General features: G+C 41.3%; 1 protein-coding gene across 1 annotated transcript; it reads left to right on the top strand.

Moving 5' to 3' along the window:
- The first annotated feature begins 212 nt into the window (after positions 1 to 212).
- On the top strand, positions 213 to 18,081 carry LOC138652229 (membrane-spanning 4-domains subfamily A member 4A-like). The gene is made up of 6 exons (XM_069742998.1): positions 213 to 377; positions 1,854 to 1,982; positions 2,682 to 2,738; positions 4,138 to 4,299; positions 10,732 to 10,851; positions 18,013 to 18,081. Exons 1-6 carry the CDS (start codon positions 213 to 215, stop codon positions 18,079 to 18,081), a joined length of 702 nt encoding a protein of 233 aa, XP_069599099.1.
- Positions 18,082 to 20,292: the final 2,211 nt, after the last annotated feature.

Here is a 20,292-nt window from a genome sequence, read left to right as displayed (position 1 = left end):
AATACCAGGCATCATCATGTTCTGAATAGTGAAAAACACTGTGAAGCCCATGTATAAAACATGTTACTTTGGCTTCTTTTAGGTAAATAGAGAGTGTGTAGAAGTCTCGGATGATCTACTATGAAAAAAGCACTATAAAACTTATCAGAAGTGGATGTAGATGGAATGCACAGTATGCTATGTACATGACTTGTTCTTGCTGTTACAGAGTCATGTCTACACTAACCACAGATGCAGAAGGCTCTCTTATTATCTCACAAGCAAGCCCTCAAAATGATCAGGGGAATGCACCAAACGAAGGACGGTCCCATAATGCTCCAGCCAATATACCCAAACCGCTGGCCACATTTTACCAGGGAGAACCAGAAATTCTTGGAGTAAGTTAGGATTATTTTAAAAATAATTGATATGTTACTAAAACTATAATACTTGTAAGACTTTCAACATTTGAACCCCCATTTCAAAAACTGACATAGGTCTAATGCAGATGCCCATTTTTCATGTAGTGTTCTTTCTGCCTTTGCTTTTCATGGATAGAACATGTATCCATTATAGTGTATGACAGTGTGTAGATGTACAGTGTGGACTAGGTGTCCAGGAAAAAAACTAAATCATGTTCGATTTTTGATCAGAGTCACAGATCAATCTCGCCAATGCAAATGAAAGGGTACACGGAGCTGAGGAAGGAGCCATCCATGGCCTCAATTTGCCCATGCGACTTGGCAGAGTTTTACGACTGCTGCTGCCTTAACTTAGACAAATAGTATCCAAGAGCTCCAATAAACTATTACAGAATGCCTCATGGAGCCTGATTGTTTCCACAATAGAGCAAAAGAGTCATCATAGAAGGGTCAGATACACAGTTTACTGATTACCAACAATGCTCCAACACACATTGTGAGTATTATTTATTTTTCTAAAATGGGGTACATTATATTATATGGAGGACTGTGCAATATACTTTATAAGATGACTATGGGGTTGCGTTATACTACTATACTACTAAATATTTGAAAGCTTTTTCTCAGTTTTAGAGATCACAGAAATGTACTCCACACTACGGAATAGCGTGTGGCTGAGAAATGTAGCCTAGAAAAATATTATAGAACACAAAAAAGGACCTCAAAGCATGTAATACTTGATTAATCAAAATATGTTAACTTTTTTTTCAGCCCACACAAAAAACTGCAGTTATACGTTTGCCAATGGACTGCACATCCCTAATCCCTATCCACAGACTGGATTCTGTCCCTCTCCCCGCTCCTGCAACTCTCTCTCTCTCTCCCTAGATTGTATGTTATACGAACGATTAGCCCTTAGAAGGGCTGTTAGTGTCATGGTTCAGTTTGAGCAACAACAGTACAGATCTCTATTTTGTTATACTGTGCACACAGGCCTAGACAAGCACTCTTTCCCTCCAATATGAAGTGTCCCAGAGCTGTGCAGTGGCGTCAGTGTGCCAAGCCGGGCGGCGCTTGTCCTTTTATAGTCCCTGATGATGTCAGACAGCCAGCCAATCACAGTAATGCCACAACCAAGATGCTTACAGCATTACAATGACTCACAGGCAATCCTTGCATGCTGATTGGCTGCCTAACAGGTGCCAAAGATGTGGGCGGGGATTCCAGTTTTACATCAAGCACCGCCCATTGCTGGCTGAGTAACGAGCACTTCTGAGCACCGTGATACTCAAGCAATAACTGAATATGACCGAGCACGATCGCTCATCCCTATATATAAACACACACACATACATATACAGGTAGATCCACACATATAGGCACTTACCCAGACATGCATATAGTGTATATCTACATACATTTATTCTAATTATTATTTTTCTTATTTTGCAGACTGTTCAAATATGTGCGGGAATCCTTTTCATCACATTTGGTATCATATTTGAGATCCTATGTAGTGTGAATTGCCTTTACATCGAAATGGTCATATATAAACATGTGTTTATATGGTCCGGTGGATTGGTAAGACAATTTACAGCACGACTTATTAATGTTTAGGTTTATAGTTTATGAGCAGCACAGGAAGAAAAAGAAAAAGAAAAAATAAACCGTACATTTTTTTAAAAAAATGCAGTTTGGTCTATGGAAAAACAATTTTAATATAAAATTAACGGGGCAGATTTATCAAAACTGTCAAACTGCCTTCACTGTTCACAACAACCAATCACAGCAAAGCTTTTATTTTCCCAAAGCATATTAAGAAATGAAAGCTGAACTCTGATTGGTTGCTATGGGCAGTTTTGCTTGAGAGGCCTGTAAATGGCTTAATTACTTTTTTTGTTGTCATGTACCAGACCCTCGGGCCAAGGAATAGACATACCAGGGACAAGTTACAAGGAAGGCACATGGGACTTTCACCATGTTTCCGAGCTGATTCCTGTTTGTAAAAATGGCCAAGTCATATCCAGTTACTAATATCATGTAATCACCACAGGAAATCCGGCTAATTGGAATTTCAAAATTTCCGCTCATCTGTACTGATCGGCGCTGTCGGATCCCCACCGATCTGATTATGAGGATAGGCCATCAATATCAAAGGACAGGTCATGGAGGATAGGTCATTTATATCAAACTAGTGGACAACCCCTTCAACACCCAACTGCACAGTTACGTAAACTAAATCTACTGTTAATTTCTGACATTTTTCTCTTCTCATTATAGTATGTTATTTCTGGATCCATTTCACTGGCTTGTGCAGTCAAACCAACAATAGGGAAGGTAAGAACAGTGGAAAAATAGAAAGGAAAAATTACTACGGTACGTCTTTAATTTATGGATTGCACCTGCCAGACATCACTTGTGATTACCTTTCCGGTGGGAAAGGGAGCATCAGAGAGCAGCTATTCAAATGAATAGTCAATGAATAGAGCTGCTCTTACCGGCAATCAATGGAGGGTTACAGCTTTAGACGTTTTTGGTAAATTCTACCATCTGTTGAAGACCTGTAACCAAGGATCACCATAAGTCAATCCAAAGAGGACTCATGGGTACATACAAGTAAAAAATGAACAACACTTCAGTTTGGGTGAATTTTATCTCTCCATCACTTTAATGTCATTCTTAAAGTTCCCATCCTTAAGACTTCCCTGTAGGAACTGGGTATCCTGGGCAATCATCCTAAGGATATGTGCACACAAGATTTTTTTTTAGACTGGCAAACCTGAAGAGTTTTTCATGAGGAACATGCTTCAGTGTTTTTATTTTCTGAAGCATCGTTTTTTTAGCATTTTTGTGTTATTTCCTGAGCATTTTTTTAATGCTTCAGGGCATTTTATGAGCATTTTCCAGTGTTTTTGGGAGTCTCTTTTACTGTTGCTGCCCAGACGTTTCTTTAACTCCTTTCAACAATAAAGAAACTCCTAGAGGAGCATTGACTTGTAGGTCTATGGCGTCTTCAAAGCGGAAACATCCCGAAGAATGGTCATGGCTCTTATTTTATCCGCTTGGCGTCTTCGGAAACATGAGGCAGGTAAAAGACGCTCAAAAGACTGAACATATGAACAGCGAGTTATTTTTACGTAGGAATGCATGTGATCATACGTTATAAGATTTTCTGGGCACATTTTAGGCTGGCTACAATGTGGATCCACCGAAAAAGATGTTTTGTGCACATATTCTAAAAGTGGACCTAACTAGTGATGAGCGAGTATACTCATTGCTTGGGTTTTCCAGAGCACGCTCGGGTGGTCTCCGAGTATTTGTTGTGACTGCTCGGAGATTTCGTTTTTGTTGATACAGCTGCATGATTTACAGCTGCTAGCAAGACTGAGTACATGTGGGGGTGGCCTGGTTCCTAGGGAATTCCCACATGTAATCAAGCTGTCCAATAGCTGCAAATCATGCAGCTGCGGCAAGGAAAACTAAATCTCCGAGCAGTCACAAGTACTCGGAGACCGCTCGGGAAAACCCGAGCAACTAGTACACTCGCTCGTCGCTAGTTCTAACCTTAAAAGAAGGGTCAGGCTCCTTTACAAACTCAGCCATGTTTATCAAAAAAAGGTAGAGAGAATGGCTGATCTTCTGGGACTCCTAGATTTCTCACAGTGGCTTAGTGTTTGGTGTTGTTGTTCTCTAGTTTGTGGTTATTGACATCTGAAAATTGTTAATTTTTTTTTAGGTGAAGTCAAATTTGGTGATAAACATAATCAGTACTGCTGCTGCCGGCTTTTCAATAATACCTATATCTATTATTATTTTACCTTTCTATTCTGAATCTTCTGATTTATATTGTGCATATTATAAATCAAATACGGAATGCAAAGGAGCGTTTAACTTAACGGTAAATTCTCTATTTATTTCATGCCTCTATCTCCTCAACATTTAGACTATATCTTCATCATCATGTCATTTTAGAGTCCAACGTTATGTACTGCTTTATGTCGTAATGCAGCTTTATAGTCAGTCTGTTTTTCTGATACAGAGATAATAATAACAATTTATTTCTATAGCGCCAACATATTCCGCAGAACTTTACAATTCAGGGCTCCAAATTCTCTGCATAAACCTAGGAGAATAGGTGAGAATTCACTACTAGCGGCATTTCACATTTCAGGATATATGCACATGGGGTCTTTTTTAGGCAAATTTAACTGCACCCCCTGGCCCTGACTGACAGCTAAGCCACAATAGGGCTGTCACTCAGGGCCGGGGGGTTCTGTTACAGCGGCCACTCTGTATTCTCAGAGCGGTGGGTGACTGAACTAGCGCCGCCCTTGTGGCTGAAACCGAATGCTGTCGGGGATAATGAAGTTAATTTTCTCCCCGCTGCATTCGGCTACGATCAGGCGCAGAGCAGCATAATAATATTAACCTGTAGATTAACCCCATATGTGCAGGATAACAGCATTATTTCTGGTGACAGGTTCCCTTTAAAGGACAATTTCTCGTGGTTGTGTTTAACTATCACTTGCAGGTAGTTGAATATGTTTTATATCTTTTTTCAATCCCTATTTAAGGGATTTTATGCAAATCTTGGAGTAGATGAAAAAATTATAAAACGTTCTAATAAACTTCTTACTTCAATTCTTAACCATTTTGAAGAAATAAATGTTTTTGTTGATGGACAGGAACTAAATATCTTGAAAATAATGAAGAATTAGTAGGCCTCATTTCTCAAAAGTGTCTAAAAGGAGAACGGTCTTTGCTCACAGCAATCATTAAGAGCTTTGTTGAGTTCGTACCACGCAGGGCAGATTTCAGCTGTGTCACACAGCTGGCATCTGCCTCTAAGGCCAGTCTCACACGTCCAGATAATTCCGGTACCGGAAAAATCGGTACTGGAATTATCCGTGTCCGTGTGCTCACGTGGCACATCAGTGTGGCACACGTGCGGCATCCGTGTGCCGCCCATGTGCCGACTGGGTACCACACGCACCGTGCAGGAGACAGCGATACAGTTAAGCACTGTCCCCTGCATCTGGTGCTGAAGCCGCCATTCATTTCTTCTCTCCAGCAGCGCTCGGATGGGAGGTGGAGCCGCATATTCATCACTGTAATGGGCGGCACCACCTGACCGCTCATACAGGAGAAGCTGCGGCCAGGAGAAGAAGCAGCGAGGGAGCCGGGTAAGTATTTTATTAACAGCGGGGGGGACGCACAGGGGGTGGGAGGGGGTTGGGGACAGGGATCTTTTTTTTTAAACACCAAAAAAAAAAAAAGATTTTTCATATCTTCTCTCCAGCTAACGCTGCTGGAGAGAAGAAATGAATGGCAGCTTCAGCACCACGCTGGGGGACAGCGCTTATTGTCTCCTGTACGGCACACGGACTGCACACGGACAACATCCGTGTGCGGTACGTGTTTTACACGGACCCATTGACTTTAATGGGTCCGTGCAATACGTGCGCTCCCACGAACACTGACATGTCTCCGTGTTTTTCAAACGGACACACGGTCCGTGAAAACACGCTGACATGTGCAGAGACACATTGATTTTAATGTGTCTACGTGAGTCAGTGTCTCCGGTACGTGAGAAAACTGTCACCTCACGTACCGTAGCCACTGACGTGTGAAACCGGCCTAACAGCAGCAAACAGAGCCAATTCAGATCAGTACTGTTAACGCCTTACATTCCACTGTCAATCTCTGACAGCATCATTTAAGACGTGTTCGATCGTGCATCGACGTGCCAATAGGTTGCCATGGCAGTCAAGGTCTGCTGAAGGTACTCCTGTGAAGTCCAACAGCAAGACGCCATGGGAAATCATAATTTTCCCCATATACAGCAATACTGTCGTATCGTAGAATATATAAAACAAGCGATCAAATGATCAATGGTTCAAGTCCCCAAAGGAGACTAAAAATAAACTTTACATTTTTTATTTTTAAATGTAAAAATCTAATACACTAATCTTTTTCCAGCTCAAAAATAGAGAAATAAAAAAAATAAACATATTCTGTATCAAAATCTAAAATTATTTAACCCCTGCGATAATTGGCGTAAAGCAAAAAAATAAAAATAAAATAAATAAAATCACAAAATTGTCATCAGAGAAAATCGGTCCGATTATGCTAATCATACTCTGATCAAATTTTGATCAGAATTTATTCTGATTGGGATATTTTTTTTCTTGGATGTTTTGAAAATAAAAAAAAAAATAATTTCTCGATAATCGAATGCGACTCGTGCATGCTGCAATTTTTTTCCTCAGACCGACGCGGTCCAAGGAAAAAGGGATCGGACATCTGCACAGCCCCATAGAATAACATAGAGATGAGTGCTACCACTCAAAATGATGTATAGCCTTCATACGATTTTTACGGTTGTGCGCATGAGACCAAATACAACTTGTCCTGCAAAACACGAACAGTGAGTGTATGTCGATGGAAAAATAAAAAAAGTTCTGACTTTTGTAAGAAGTGGAAGATAAAGTAAGAGGGTCAAAACAAAAATTGGTCAGTATTTGGTCAGTATTTGGCCGGCTTCACACTCAGCGTATGAAAATACGGTCCGTATATTACGGCCGTAATACGCTGAAATGTCCCGAAAATAGTGGTCCGTAGCTCCTCCGTAGGCAGGGTGTGTCAGCGTTTTTTGCGCATGGCATCCTCCGTATGTAATCCGTATGGCATCCGTACTGCGTGGTTTTCTCGCAGGCTTGCAAAACCAACATACCGCTATAGAAATGATCCATGTGTCCCAAAAAGAAAAAAAAATATATATATACTGTCTATATATATATATATATATATATATATATATATATATATATATGTCATTAGACACATATATGTATATATATTAATATTTATTCCAGCGCTATACAGCTTGAAAGCAGGTAATTCAATTACCGGCTTTTTCCTTCTCCTTCCTAAAACCCGACATGATTTGAGACATGGTTTACATACAGTAAACCATGTCTTCTCTCCATTTTTTTTGCAGATTCCACATTACTAATGTCAGTAGTGTGTATCTGCAAAATTTGGCCGTTCTAGCTCTTAAAATAAAGGGTTAAATGGCGGAAAAAATTGGTGTGGGCTCCCGCGCAATTTTCTCCGCCAGAGTAGTAAAGCCAGTGACTGAGGGCAGATATTAATAGCCTGGAGAGGGTCCACGGTTATTGGCCCCCCCTGGCTAAAAATATCTGCCCCCAGCCACCCCAGAACAGGCACATCTGGAAGATGCGCCTATTCTGGCACTTGGCCACTCTCTTCTGGGGTAATGAAGGGTTAATGCCACCTTGCTATTGTAAAGTGACATTAAGCCTAATTAATAATGGAGAGGCGTCAATTATGACACCTATCCATTATTAATCCAATTGAATGAAAGGGTTAAATAAAACACAAACACATTATTTAAAATTATTTTAATGAAATAAAAACAATGGTTGTTGGAGTATTTTATTCTACGCCCAATCCAATCACTGAAGACCCTCGTTCTGTGAAAGAAAAAACATAATAAACCAACAATATACTTACCCTCCGCAGATCTGTAACGTCCAACGATGTAAATCCTTCTGAAGGGGTTAAAACATTTTGCAGCAAGGAGCTTTGCTAATGCAGGCTGCTCCTCGCTGCAAAACCCCGGGGAATGAGTCTAAATATAGATCAATGAGCTATATTTAGCTTCATTTGCGGTGAGGCGCCCTCTGCTGGATGTTCATAGATCGTGGGAAATTTCCTAGAAAGCTCCCAGGCTTTCTAGGCAAGCTCCTTGCTGCAAAATGTTTTAACCCCTTCAGAAGGATTTACATCGTTGGACGTTACAGATCTGCGGAGGGTAAGTATATTGTTGGTTTATTATGTTTTTTCTTTCACAGAACGAGGGTCTTCAGTGATTGGATTGGGCGTAGAATAAAATACTCCAACAACCATTGTTTTTATTTCATTAAAATAATTTTAAATAATGTGTTTGTGTTTTATTTAACCCTTTCATTCAATTGGATTAATAATGGATAGGTGTCATAATTGACGCCTCTCCATTATTAATTAGGCTTAATGTCACCTTACAATAGCAAGGTGGCATTAACCCTTCATTACCCCATATCCCACCGCTACACGGGAATGGGAAGAGAGTGGCCAAGTGCCAGAATAGGCGCATCTTCCAGATGTGCCTTTTCTGGGGTGGCTGGGGGCAGATATTTTTAGCCAGGGGGGGCCAATAACCATGGACCCTCTCCAGGCTATTAATATCTGCCCTCAGTCACTGGCTTTACTACTCTGGCGGAGAAAATTGCGCGGGAGCCCACGCCAATTTTTTCCGCCATTTAACCCTTTATTTTAAGAGCTAGAACGGCCAAATTTTGCAGATACACACTACTGACATTAGTAGTGTGGAATCTGCAAAAAAAATGGAGAGAAGACATGGTTTACTGTATGTAAACCATGTCTCAAATCATGTCGGGTTTTAGGAAGGAGAAAGAAAAAGCCGGTAATTGAATTACCGGCTTTCAAGCTGTATAGCGCTGGAATAAATAGTAATATATATACATATATGTGTCTCACTGACATATATATATATATATATATATATACCTATTCTATGTGTACACATTTATTCTACCTATTGGACTGTAAGCTGTCAGTGTGATTTTACTGTACACCGCACTGAATTACCGGCTTTTCTCTCTAACAGCGCTGCGTATTTCTCGCAAGTCACACTGCTTGTCCGTGTGTAATCCGTATTTTTCACGCTTCCATAGACTTTCATTGGCGTATTTCTTGCGCAGTACGGTGACAAACGCAGCATGCTGCGATTTTGTACGGCCGTAGAAAGCCGTATAATACTGATCAGTAAAATACGGCAGATAGGAGCAGGGGCATAGAGAATAATTGTGCCGTATTTTTTGCGAGTTTTACGGACGTAGTTTCTGCGCTCTTACGTCCGTAAAACTCGCAAGTGTGAAGCCGGCCTTTTACCTCAGTATTTGTAAAGCAAAACCAGGAGTGGAACAGTCAGAGGAAAAGTATAATAGAAACATATGCACCACTTCTGTATTTATCACCCACTTCTGGTCTTGGCTTACAAATTCTGAGGTAAAAAACTCACCAAATACTGATAGAGTGAACATGGCTTAGGCAGGGGTCTGATGTTGATGCAGAAAAGTAGGATGGGCATCATGCAAGTATAATCCGATTTTTTATAAACTAATTAAGCAATGTTATATACAGATATAGATAGATTGAAAGATATATGGATTGATAGATAGATAGATAGATAGAACAGCTTGATATCCTGTAGACATATAATGTCACAAGCCCCCTACATATTATGCACTTGCACCCTTTAGTGCCTTTTAAAGCATGTTTCACCTTATTTAACTTAAGAAATAATTTTAAAAAATGACGTAGGGTCCCCACTCTTTGTGATAACCAGCCAAAGTAAAGCAGACAGCTGGAGACTTATACTATCAGGCTGGGAAGGTCTGTGGCTATTGGGCCCTTCCCAGCCTAAAAATACAAGCCCGTAGCCGCCCCAAAATTGGCACATCACATGAGACACAACAACTCTTGTGCCTTGCCTGGCACTTTCCCATTGCCCTGTTGCGGTGGCAGTTGGGATAATAGTTATTGGGGTTGATGACAGCTTTGATTTGTAAAAAAAAATCATGGCTGCTATCAACCCCTGAGGTTAGTACTGGAGGGGTGTCTATCAGACACTCCCTATTACTAACCCAGTAATCAAAAAGAAAAACACACATACAGAAAAAAAAGACTTTATTGGAATAAAGATTCCCCACACGCTATATCTTGTTCACTAATTTATTTTAAAAAATCCCTTGAAGGTCTGAAGTTATCCAACGAATTTGAAGTAGACCAGAAAAGAATACCTTAAAAGCATAAAAAGACAGAAATAAAAACAATAGACACTCCATAGTTCATCAAATACCCACTATGTTCCCACAAAGTTCCACCGTTCCCCGATGTCACCTGCAACTGTGAATAGCAGAAAGTTCCTGCTATTCACAGGTGCCAGGTAATGACTACATTACTCAGCAGAGAAGCTGGGTCTCACTGCACTCAGTAAGACCTGGTGACAATGATGAGCATTGATCAGGAGCCAGAGCCTGAATGTGATGGCTGCCTTTGCAAATCCCAGTCTATTTTTCCTTGATAAAGACATATCAAGAAGAACCAAGAAAGTACAAAAATAGGAACCGATCGCCTTTATCAATGTAGCCTGAAGTCATATTGTTATTTGTGGAATATCAGAAATACATATAAATGTGCATTATTATTTTCCTTTTTCTGCAAATTTTTTTTTCTATTTTAGGCATGCTTTATGGGCATCATAATATTCCTGCTTTTACTTACTATACTTTTGTTTTGCATCACCATATCTACATCAGTGTTTGGGTGCAGAACTATATGCCGAACATCTTACCAAGAAATGGTGAGTTACCAATCACAAAAAACAAAAAAAAAACAGGATTCATAAAAAATAACCTTTAATAATATATACTACTAAAATCTCTAATCATTAAAACACAACAGCAGAAATGTGCCTATATAGTCCTAGAGCGACACTAAGCTTTGTCCTACCTGGCAGCAGGGGTTGGCACCCTAAATTACGCTTGGCGCCCCCACTCCACGGCGGCTCGCCCTCAGAATCCCTAAAAATCCCTATAATGCAGGAAACCTGGAACGACCTAATATATGCCTAACGGACAAACCCTACCTAACAGTGGAGGTTGGCACCCTACTTTGAAACGGTTGGCGCCCCCATTCAACGTCGACTTACCCTAGGATCCCTCAAACATCCCTACAATGGAGATAAAGAACAGAAAAATGTCCCAATACACCCTGATAACCACAAAAAGAAAATAAAAAAATGTGAAATCAAAAACATAGGAAAAATAAACCAACAAAATAGTGTAATGTAGTATTTCACAGATTGGGCTTCAATCAGCAAAGTAAGGTATACCCAGCTGATGGGAGATAAATCAGCTGAAAAAATGAAAGAATGTGAAACAGAAACATAAGAAAAGAATCAATATTTCACAGATTGGGCTTAAATCGACACAGTAAGATATGTCCAGCTAGTAAAGGTATATCAGGATGCAATGAATAAATCTCATATCATCAAAATAAGAAAAAATAGCAAGTATCCAGTAGGGGGACACACTTATATCTCAAAGTCAAATAAGTAAATGATTATACTGTATAACCGAGACACAATCGTCTCTAACAGATCAGGCAATATACAAATGTTCAGACCAATTGCCCTGAAAGCCCCCTTATATGGACACAAACATAGGCTATTATATCATTCTCCAATCATATAGATACCAACGGCAATAATAAAGTGCAAAGTGCCAAACTGATCCTACACCCCTTAGTAGAGGGCACAGGTCCGACAAATAAGCAGCATTGTTGTCACAAAATGCACCGTACTGACTTAGACTCAGTCCTCAATAGTAGAGGTTACAGCAGCATAGTAATCCAACGATTAACACAGTAAGATCAGGGATACTCATCTGTGAGCTGCGGCACAAAAATCCCGACATCCGGGTAAAGCCGTAGGAAATGATGATAAGGAGATGAGAAGAACAGCACTCGATCAATATCTTATCCCCAAAACAATGCCCGACGCGTTTCCCCCCCCCATCGTTACAAGGGGGTTCATCAGGGGTCAGCAGCACGTGTAGTCCGAGGATTTTTGTGCCGCAGCTCACAGATGACAACAATGCTGCTTAATTGTCGGACCTGTGCCCTCTACTAAGGGGTGTAGGATCAGTTTGGCACTTTGCACTTTATTATTGCCGTTGGTATCTATATGATTGGAGAATGATATAATAGCCTATGTTTGTGTCCATATAAGGGGGCTTTCAGGGCAATTGGTCTGAACATTTGTATATACCTTTACTAGCTGGGCATATCTTACTGTGTCGATTTAAGCCCAATCTGTGAAATATTGATTCTTTTCTTATGTTTCTGTTTCACATTCTTTCATTTTTTCAGCTGATTTATCTCCCATCAGCTGGGTATACCTTACTTTGCTGATTGAAGCCCAATCTGTGAAATACTACATTACACTATTTTGTTGGTTTATTTTTCCTATGTTTTTGTTTTCACATTTTTTTATTTTCTTTTTGTGGTTATCAGGGTGTATTGGGACATTTTTCTGTTCTTTATCTCCATTGTAGGGATGTTTGAGGGATCCTAGGGTAAGTCGACGTTGAGTGGGGGCGCCAACCGTTTCAAAGTAGGGTGCCAACCTCCACTGTTAGGTAGGGTTTGTCCGTTAGGCATATATTAGGTCGTTCCAGGTTTCCTGCATTGTAGGGATTTTTAGGGATTCTGAGGGCGAGCCGCCGTGGAGTGGGGGCGCCAAGCGTAATTTAGGGTGCCAACCCCCGCTGCCAGGTAGGACAAAGCTTAGTGTCGCTCTAGGACTATATAGGCACATTTCTGCTGTTGTGTTTTAATGATTAGAGATTTTAGTAGTATATATTATTAAAGGTTATTTTTTATGAATCCTGGTTTTTTTTGGTTTTTTGAGCTTGAAAGGGTTCTAGAGTATATATTGTTTTGGTGGGTTTTTTCTGAGTTACCAATCAAAAATACACTGCTCAAAAAATAAAGAGAACAATAAAATCCCACATTCTAGATATCTCTGAATGAAATATTCCAGTTGCAAATCATCATCACATAGTGTAATGCGTTGAGAACAATAAAACATAATAATGCTCAATGTAAATCAAAATTGGTATCCCATGGAGATCTGGAAAATAAAATTACAGGCTGATCCAACTTCAGTGAAAATGCCTCAAGACAAGGAAATGATGATCAGTAGTGTGTGTGGCCTCCACGTGCCTGTATGACCTCCCTACAATGCCTTGGCATGCTCCTGATGAGGCTGCGGATGGTCTCCTGAGGGATCTCCTCCCAGACCTGGTTTAAAGCATCAGTCAACTCCTGGACAGTCTGTGGTGCAACGTGGAGTTGATGGAAGGAACGAAACATGATGTCCCACATGTGCTTGATTGGATTCAGATCTGGGGATCGGGCAAGCCAGTTCATATCATCAATACAGGAACTGCTGACACACTTCAGCCAAATGAGACCAAGCATTGTCATGCATCAGAAGAAACACAGGGCCTGCTGCACCTCCATATGGTCTGACAATGGGTCCGAAGATCTCATCTCGATACCTAATGGTAGTACCTCTGTCTAGTACATGGAGGGCTGTGTAGGCCTCCAAAGAAATGCCTCCCCTCACCATTACTGGCTCACTGCCGAATCGGTCATGCTGGAGGACATTACAGGCAGTTGAACATTCTCCACAGTGTCTCCAAACTCTGTCACATCTGTCACTGTCTGTCACATCTGTCACATGTGCTCTGTGGGAACCTGCTCTCATACGTGAAGAGCAAAGTGTGCCAATGTCAAATCTGCCAATCTTGTTGTCCACTTGCAATTGCCAATCGCCCTGCACGGTGTTGGACTGTGAGCTCAAATCCACTTGTGGACATCAGGCCCTCATATCATCGTCATGAAGTCTGTTTCTGACAGTTTGAGCAGACACATGGATGTTAGTGGTCTGCTGGAGGTCATTTTGCCAAAAAGGATGAGAACGGAGAAATGTTCTGTGGTCACCGCCTGCAGGGGTTGTCATGCTACTTGCCTATCATTGCTACCTATTGTCTGTTCCATTCGCACAACAGCAGGAGAAATTGATTCACAATCGGTGTTGCTTCATAACTAGAGATGGGTGAACCCGAACAGTAAAGTTCGGCGTCCGTACCAAATACCTACTCTTCGGGCAAGGACACCAAACACGGACTTCACCAGAAAGTGCATGTTACTGTACGGGTTTGCCTCCTCGAACACCGGGTGTTTATCATGCTGTCATATGCATGACAGGATGGCAAACACTGCTTCTGATCAGAGGTAAAATTATTACCACCAGTCAGACAGACGCAGTTCTCATACTGTCAAATGACAACATCAGCCCACAGCTGTGATCGGAGGTATAAAGTTTACCTCTGATCACTGGTATTGGCTGATGGGACTACTGCTCCCATCAGCCTACACTTGCTGCAGCTAATAACAGCGAGAGCAGGTGGCAGCTGATGGGAGTATTCATCAGCTGGCGCCTGCGCTCTAAATAATTTAAAAAAAAGGAGTGGTTTCCCCTGTATTTTTGATAACCAACCAGGCAAAACTGACAGCTGGGGACTGCAACCCTCAGTTGTCAGCGTTAGCAGGGTTGGTATCAAGAATAGAGGGGTCCTCACACAGATTTTTTTGTAATTATTCAAATAAAAAATAAAAAAAAAAACACGTGGGGTCTCCCTTCATTTTAGACAACCAGCCTTTCTAAATCAGACAGCTGTGGGCTGGTATACTCAGGCTGGTAAAGGGACAGCCTAAAAACAGCAGCCCGCAGTCACTGAGAACAAGAACATCTATTAGATGCATCTTTTCTGGCACTTGCCCGGCTCCTTCCACTTGCTTTGTAGTGGTGGTGAGTGGGGTTCATATTTGTGGGGTTGATGTCACCTTTGCATTGTCCCGTGACATCAAGCCCATGGATTAGTAATGGAGAGGCGTCTATAAAACACCTCTCCATTACTAATCCTATAATTATATTTTAAATAAACACAGACCCAGAATAAAGTCCCATACTCACGGGATCGCCTATTCCATTGAAACCTTTCTCTTCTGTAATAAAACAAAAATAAAAAAAACCTGTCTATCACCGTAATCTGTTATGATCTGGTGGCCTTGGAGCAGCATGAGACGTACTCTGGAGAAGGTGGTCCCTATACTGACCGCAAACCCTGAACCTAGCAGCGCAACTAAAAGTAGCCGTGGGGGGTACCTAACTCTCCCTAGACCCCTCGGCACAGCCTAAGATCTAACTACCCCTAAAGACAGAAACAGGAAACCTATCTTGCCTCAGAGAAAATCCCCAAAGGATAGATAGCCCCCCACAAATATTGACTGTGAGAGGAGAGGGAAATAACATACGCAGATATGAAATCAGATTTTAGCATAGGAGGCCATACTAGCTAAAAAGAAAGAATAGAACAGAGTACTATGCGGTCAGTATAAAAACACTAGAAAATATCCACCGCAGAAAATACGGATCACCACATCTGACTAAAGACATGGGGGGTATATCTGCATCTCCAGAGAAATAGCTAGACTGCAAAAAATCCTTCACAGACCAAGCTGGACAAGACAAAAACATGAAAATGCACAGAACTATAAGGTCCACTGCAGGTGGACAGCAAAAACAAAGCCAGGACTTATCTTTGTAGAAAAACACAGCAAACTGGAGAGACCAGCAGGGAAGTGAATCCTTCAAGAACAGTGGACAACTGGCACTGACTAAAGGATCCAGCAAAGCTATATACCCCAGTCAGTTTTGCAATTAGTAGATACACCTGTCCACTCCTGCAGTCCAGGCACAACTGCATTACCCTCTACAACCACCGGAGGGAGCGTAAAAGCTGAATTCACAACAGTAATTCATATCTGGGATAAACAGATCTCAACCTGGACGATGCCAAGATGCAACCATCCAGGTTGAGAACCACCGATCAATGAGCTGCTGAGAGCGCAGTATCATCAGAGACTAGCGGTGACGTCATCGAGGTTACCACCGGCAGGGTCAGACTGGCCTGGCGGGGTATTGGGAAAATTCCTGGTGGGCCCATGTCTCTGGGGGCAGGAGAGGAGGAGAAGAAAAGAGGCACTTGCCCTTTAAAAGTGCAGAAAGAAAATGTGCAGGGGTGCGAGCACGCAGCGGTCATTATCTGAACTGCTGCAGTGAACGTCTCAATCCTATCCGTGAAGTGTGCGCACGTCGTCACCAGCGTATGATGTCAGTGTCATGCGCCGCATGCGACGGGTGCACATCAGCCGCCGACCTCTAATGTCACTGGTGGTCACTGTTACCTATACACCAATACTATATACAGAGCTCCTGTGTATGTAACTGGTGGTTACTGTATTACCTGTACTCTGACACTATATACAGAGCTCCTGTGTATAATGTCACTGATGGTAATAACTGTGTTGTTAGTATTGTGGTTTGTATTCATGATCAGTATTGTAGTATTCAGTCACTATGTGATGGTAATATGTGGTCTGGTCATGGTGTGGTGGTATTTATCCCCTATACGTGGTATTCGGTCACTATGTGGTGGCAATTTGTGGTCTGGTCACGGTATGGTGGTATTTATCCCCTACATGTGGTATTATTCGGTCACTATGTGGTGGAATGTGTAGTCTAGTTATGGTGTGGTGGTATTTCTCCTTGTATGTGGTATTATTTTTTCCCTATATCCTGGTAATATGTGGTGTTATTCATTCACTATGTGATCTGTTCATGGTGTGGTGGTATTTCTTCCCTGTATGGGGTATTATTGGTCTTGGTCATCTGTTCTCTCTGATATTAATTAGTAAAAGATTGCTTATTTCCATTAGAGATTAGATATTTACATCACAGTGTCAGAGATGCACTTACAGGTGTTCTCCTGTGAAAAAAGTAATCACCTCTCCACGGGATTAGTGATAACGTATTGAATGGTGGTGGTGGTGGGGTCTGACTGCTGGGACCCAGTCGGCAGAATGTGGAACTTTTATCCCCATTATACTGGATCGGTATATCCGATTTGACCTCTGATCCATTCATTCACTCTGTGGCTGCGATCGATGCTCTTGTTTCTTTCTGGAAGCCCCAAAGAGAATGAATGGAGCTGCAGTCAGAAATCTGAAGTGCTGCTGCTTTTTAAAATGGGGATAAGTGTCCTGTCATGGATAAAACTTACTCATTCTTCCGACCGGTGTAGTTTCTAATGGTTGGACCTAAGCGATCACCTATCCTGTGGAGCCCATGGATTGGTGATAACTTGTTTTAACCATAGAACCGTTAATGTAAAATAAAGTAATTATACATTCCAGTTATGGGGTCGCACAGTAGATGTGCAGGAGCCCCCTGTGTTTTACAGTCGATTCTCCACTATAATGGGGATAACGACTTAGATATTTGCATATAGGTGTAGGGTGGACCCCTAGAGTCCATTGCCCTGGTAGGCCCCAGACACCCCAGTCCGACCCTAACCACTGGTCACTAAGGCTTTGTTCCCAGCTGGCCCCCTGAACTGCGGTGACCACAGTAAGATCCCCACCAGCACAGTGAGAAAGTCTCACGGTGCAGCACTGACCTCAGAGAGTTCACTGCGGTTGACTGTGAGAAATTTCTCCCGGTGAACTGCGGTGAACTCGCCGCTGCACCGTAAGGGTTTTTCTAACTGTGCTAGCAGGGATTTCACCTGGGTCACCACAATTCAGGGGTCCGGCTGGGCATGCAGCCTCAGTGTCTGGCGGTAACCTTGACGTCACCGCTAGTCACTGATGCTGGGCTCGCAGCAGCTCATTTTTTGGAACCAATGGAACTCTGTAAAAATCTATTCACTTTAATAGTACTGTGTTTCGATAGGATAACATCCCTTACATTGTATCGGCCAAGTTGTGGCATTAAAGATTTACTATACTTAAAGCCAAAGACATATGTTAATATTCAATGTATTTATTTTAGACTGTGCTCATCTATCAAGCTACTGTTTTGAATGCGCCTCCATCTTCAGCAATTACGCTGGACTCTTGAGCAGATCTTAAAGGATTGTGGCACAGAACAAGGATTTGATACAAGAATATTCATATTAAATGGGAGAGCTCATTATGTGACCCATTTAGATAGCTCATATTTTCATATCAGATGGACAAAACACAATAAATAATCATTATGTTAAAAAAGCAAAGAATTGCATTATTTTAGTATTTATTCTTAATTAATAATGCTAATAATAATAATTGTAATAATAATTGCTCAGGAATAGAAACAAAACCCGTGATTTCCTTCCAAAACAGTGCTACAAGACTCGCTACACTCATCAGGAGGGCGTTAAACTAGAAGAAGAGGGGACGGGAAGAAAAACATTAGACTCGAACAAAGACGACCCAGGAAAACATACTCAGAAGGGAGGTAAGAACATTTCTAAAACAATCCACAGTGAGGAGATTGGAACAAAACAAAATCCTCTAAACTGCATGCTCGCAAACGCCAGAAGCCTGACAAACAAGATGGAAGAACTAGAAGCAGAAATATCTACAGGTAACTTTGACATAGTGGGAATAACCGAGACATGGTTAGATGAAAGCTATGACTGGGCAGTTAACTTACAGGGTTACAGTCTGTTTAGAAAGGATCGTAAAAATCGGAGAGGAGGAGGGGTTTGTCTCTATGTAAAGTCTTGTCTAAAGTCCACTTTAAGGGAGGATATTAGCGAAGGGAATGAGGATGTCGAGTCCATATGGGTTGAAATTCATGGAGGGAAAAATGGTAACAAAATTCTCATTGGGGTCTGTTACAAACCCCCAAATATAACAGAAAGCATGGAAAGTCTACTTCTAAAGCAGATAGATGAAGCTGCAACCCATAATGAGGTCCTGGTTATGGGGGACTTTAACTACCCGGATATTAACTGGGAAACAGAAACCTGTGAAACCCATAAAGGCAACAGGTTTCTGCTAATAACCAAGAAAAATTATCTTTCACAATTGGTGCAGAATCCAACCAGAGGAGCAGCACTTTTAGACCTAATACTATCTAATAGACCTGACAGAATAACAAATCTGCAGGTGGTTGGGCATTTAGGAAATAGCGACCACAATATTGTGCAGTTTCACCTGTCTTTCACTAGGGGGACTTGTCAGGGAGTCACAAAAACATTGAACTTTAGGAAGGCAAAGTTTGAACAGCTTAGAGATGCCCTTAATCTGGTAGACTGGGACAATATCCTCAGAAATGAGAATACAGATAATAAATGGGAAATGTTTAAGAACATCCTAAATAGGCAGTGTAAGCGGTTTATACCTTGTGGGAATAAAAGGACTAGAAATAGGAAAAACCCAATGTGGCTAAACAAAGAAGTAAGACAGGCAATTAACAGTAAAAAGAAAGCATTTGCACTACTAAAGCAGGATGGCACCATTGAAGCTCTAAAAAACTATAGGGAGAAAAATACTTTATCTAAAAAACTAATTAAAGCTGCCAAAAAGGAAACAGAGAAGCACATTGCTAAGGAGAGTAAAACTAATCCCAAACTGTTCTTCAACTATATCAATAGTAAAAGAATAAAAACTGAAAATGTAGGCCCCTTAAAAAATAGTGAGGAAAGAATGGTTGTAGATGACGAGGAAAAAGCTAACATATTAAACACCTTCTTCTCCACGGTATTCACGGTGGAAAATGAAATGCTAGGTGAAATCCCAAGAAACAATGAAAACCCTATATTAAGGGTCACCAATCTAACCCAAGAAGAGGTGCGAAACCGGCTAAATAAGATTAAAATAGATAAATCTCCGGGTCCGGATGGCATACACCCACGAGTACTAAGAGAACTAAGTAATGTAATAGATAAACCATTATTTCTTATTTTTAGTGACTCTATAGCGACAGGGTCTGTTCCGCAGGACTGGCGCATAGCAAATGTGGTGCCAATATTCAAAAAGGGCTCTAAAAGTGAACCTGGAAATTATAGGCCAGTAAGTCTAACCTCTATTGTTGGTAAAATATTTGAAGGGTTTCTGAGGGATGTTATTCTGGATTATCTCAATGAGAATAACTGTTTAACTCCATATCAGCATGGGTTTATGAGAAATCGCTCCTGTCAAACCAATCTAATCAGTTTTTATGAAGAGGTAAGCTATAGACTGGACCACGGTGAGTCATTGGACGTGGTATATCTCGATTTTTCCAAAGCGTTTGATACCGTGCCGCACAAGAGGTTGGTACACAAAATGAGAATGCTTGGTC

This window comes from Ranitomeya imitator, chromosome 10, assembly GCF_032444005.1.
Source record: "Ranitomeya imitator isolate aRanImi1 chromosome 10, aRanImi1.pri, whole genome shotgun sequence".
In the NCBI taxonomy this organism is placed as follows: domain Eukaryota; kingdom Metazoa; phylum Chordata; class Amphibia; order Anura; family Dendrobatidae; genus Ranitomeya; species Ranitomeya imitator.
The sequence above is the reverse complement of the archived record's forward strand: the minus strand, read 5'-3'. Positions and strand labels throughout refer to the sequence as shown.

Bases quoted from the DNA above. Each gene is read 5' to 3' on its own strand.
- LOC138652229 (XM_069742998.1), top strand. From the start codon at position 213: ATGTCTACACTAACCACAGATGCAGAAGGCTCTCTTATTATCTCACAA. The intron at 378-1,853 runs GTAAGTTAGGAT...CTTATTTTGCAG, and splicing joins GAGAACCAGAAATTCTTGGA to ACTGTTCAAATATGTGCGGG. The intron at 4,300-10,731 runs GTAAATTCTCTA...TTTCTATTTTAG, and splicing joins AAGGAGCGTTTAACTTAACG to GCATGCTTTATGGGCATCAT.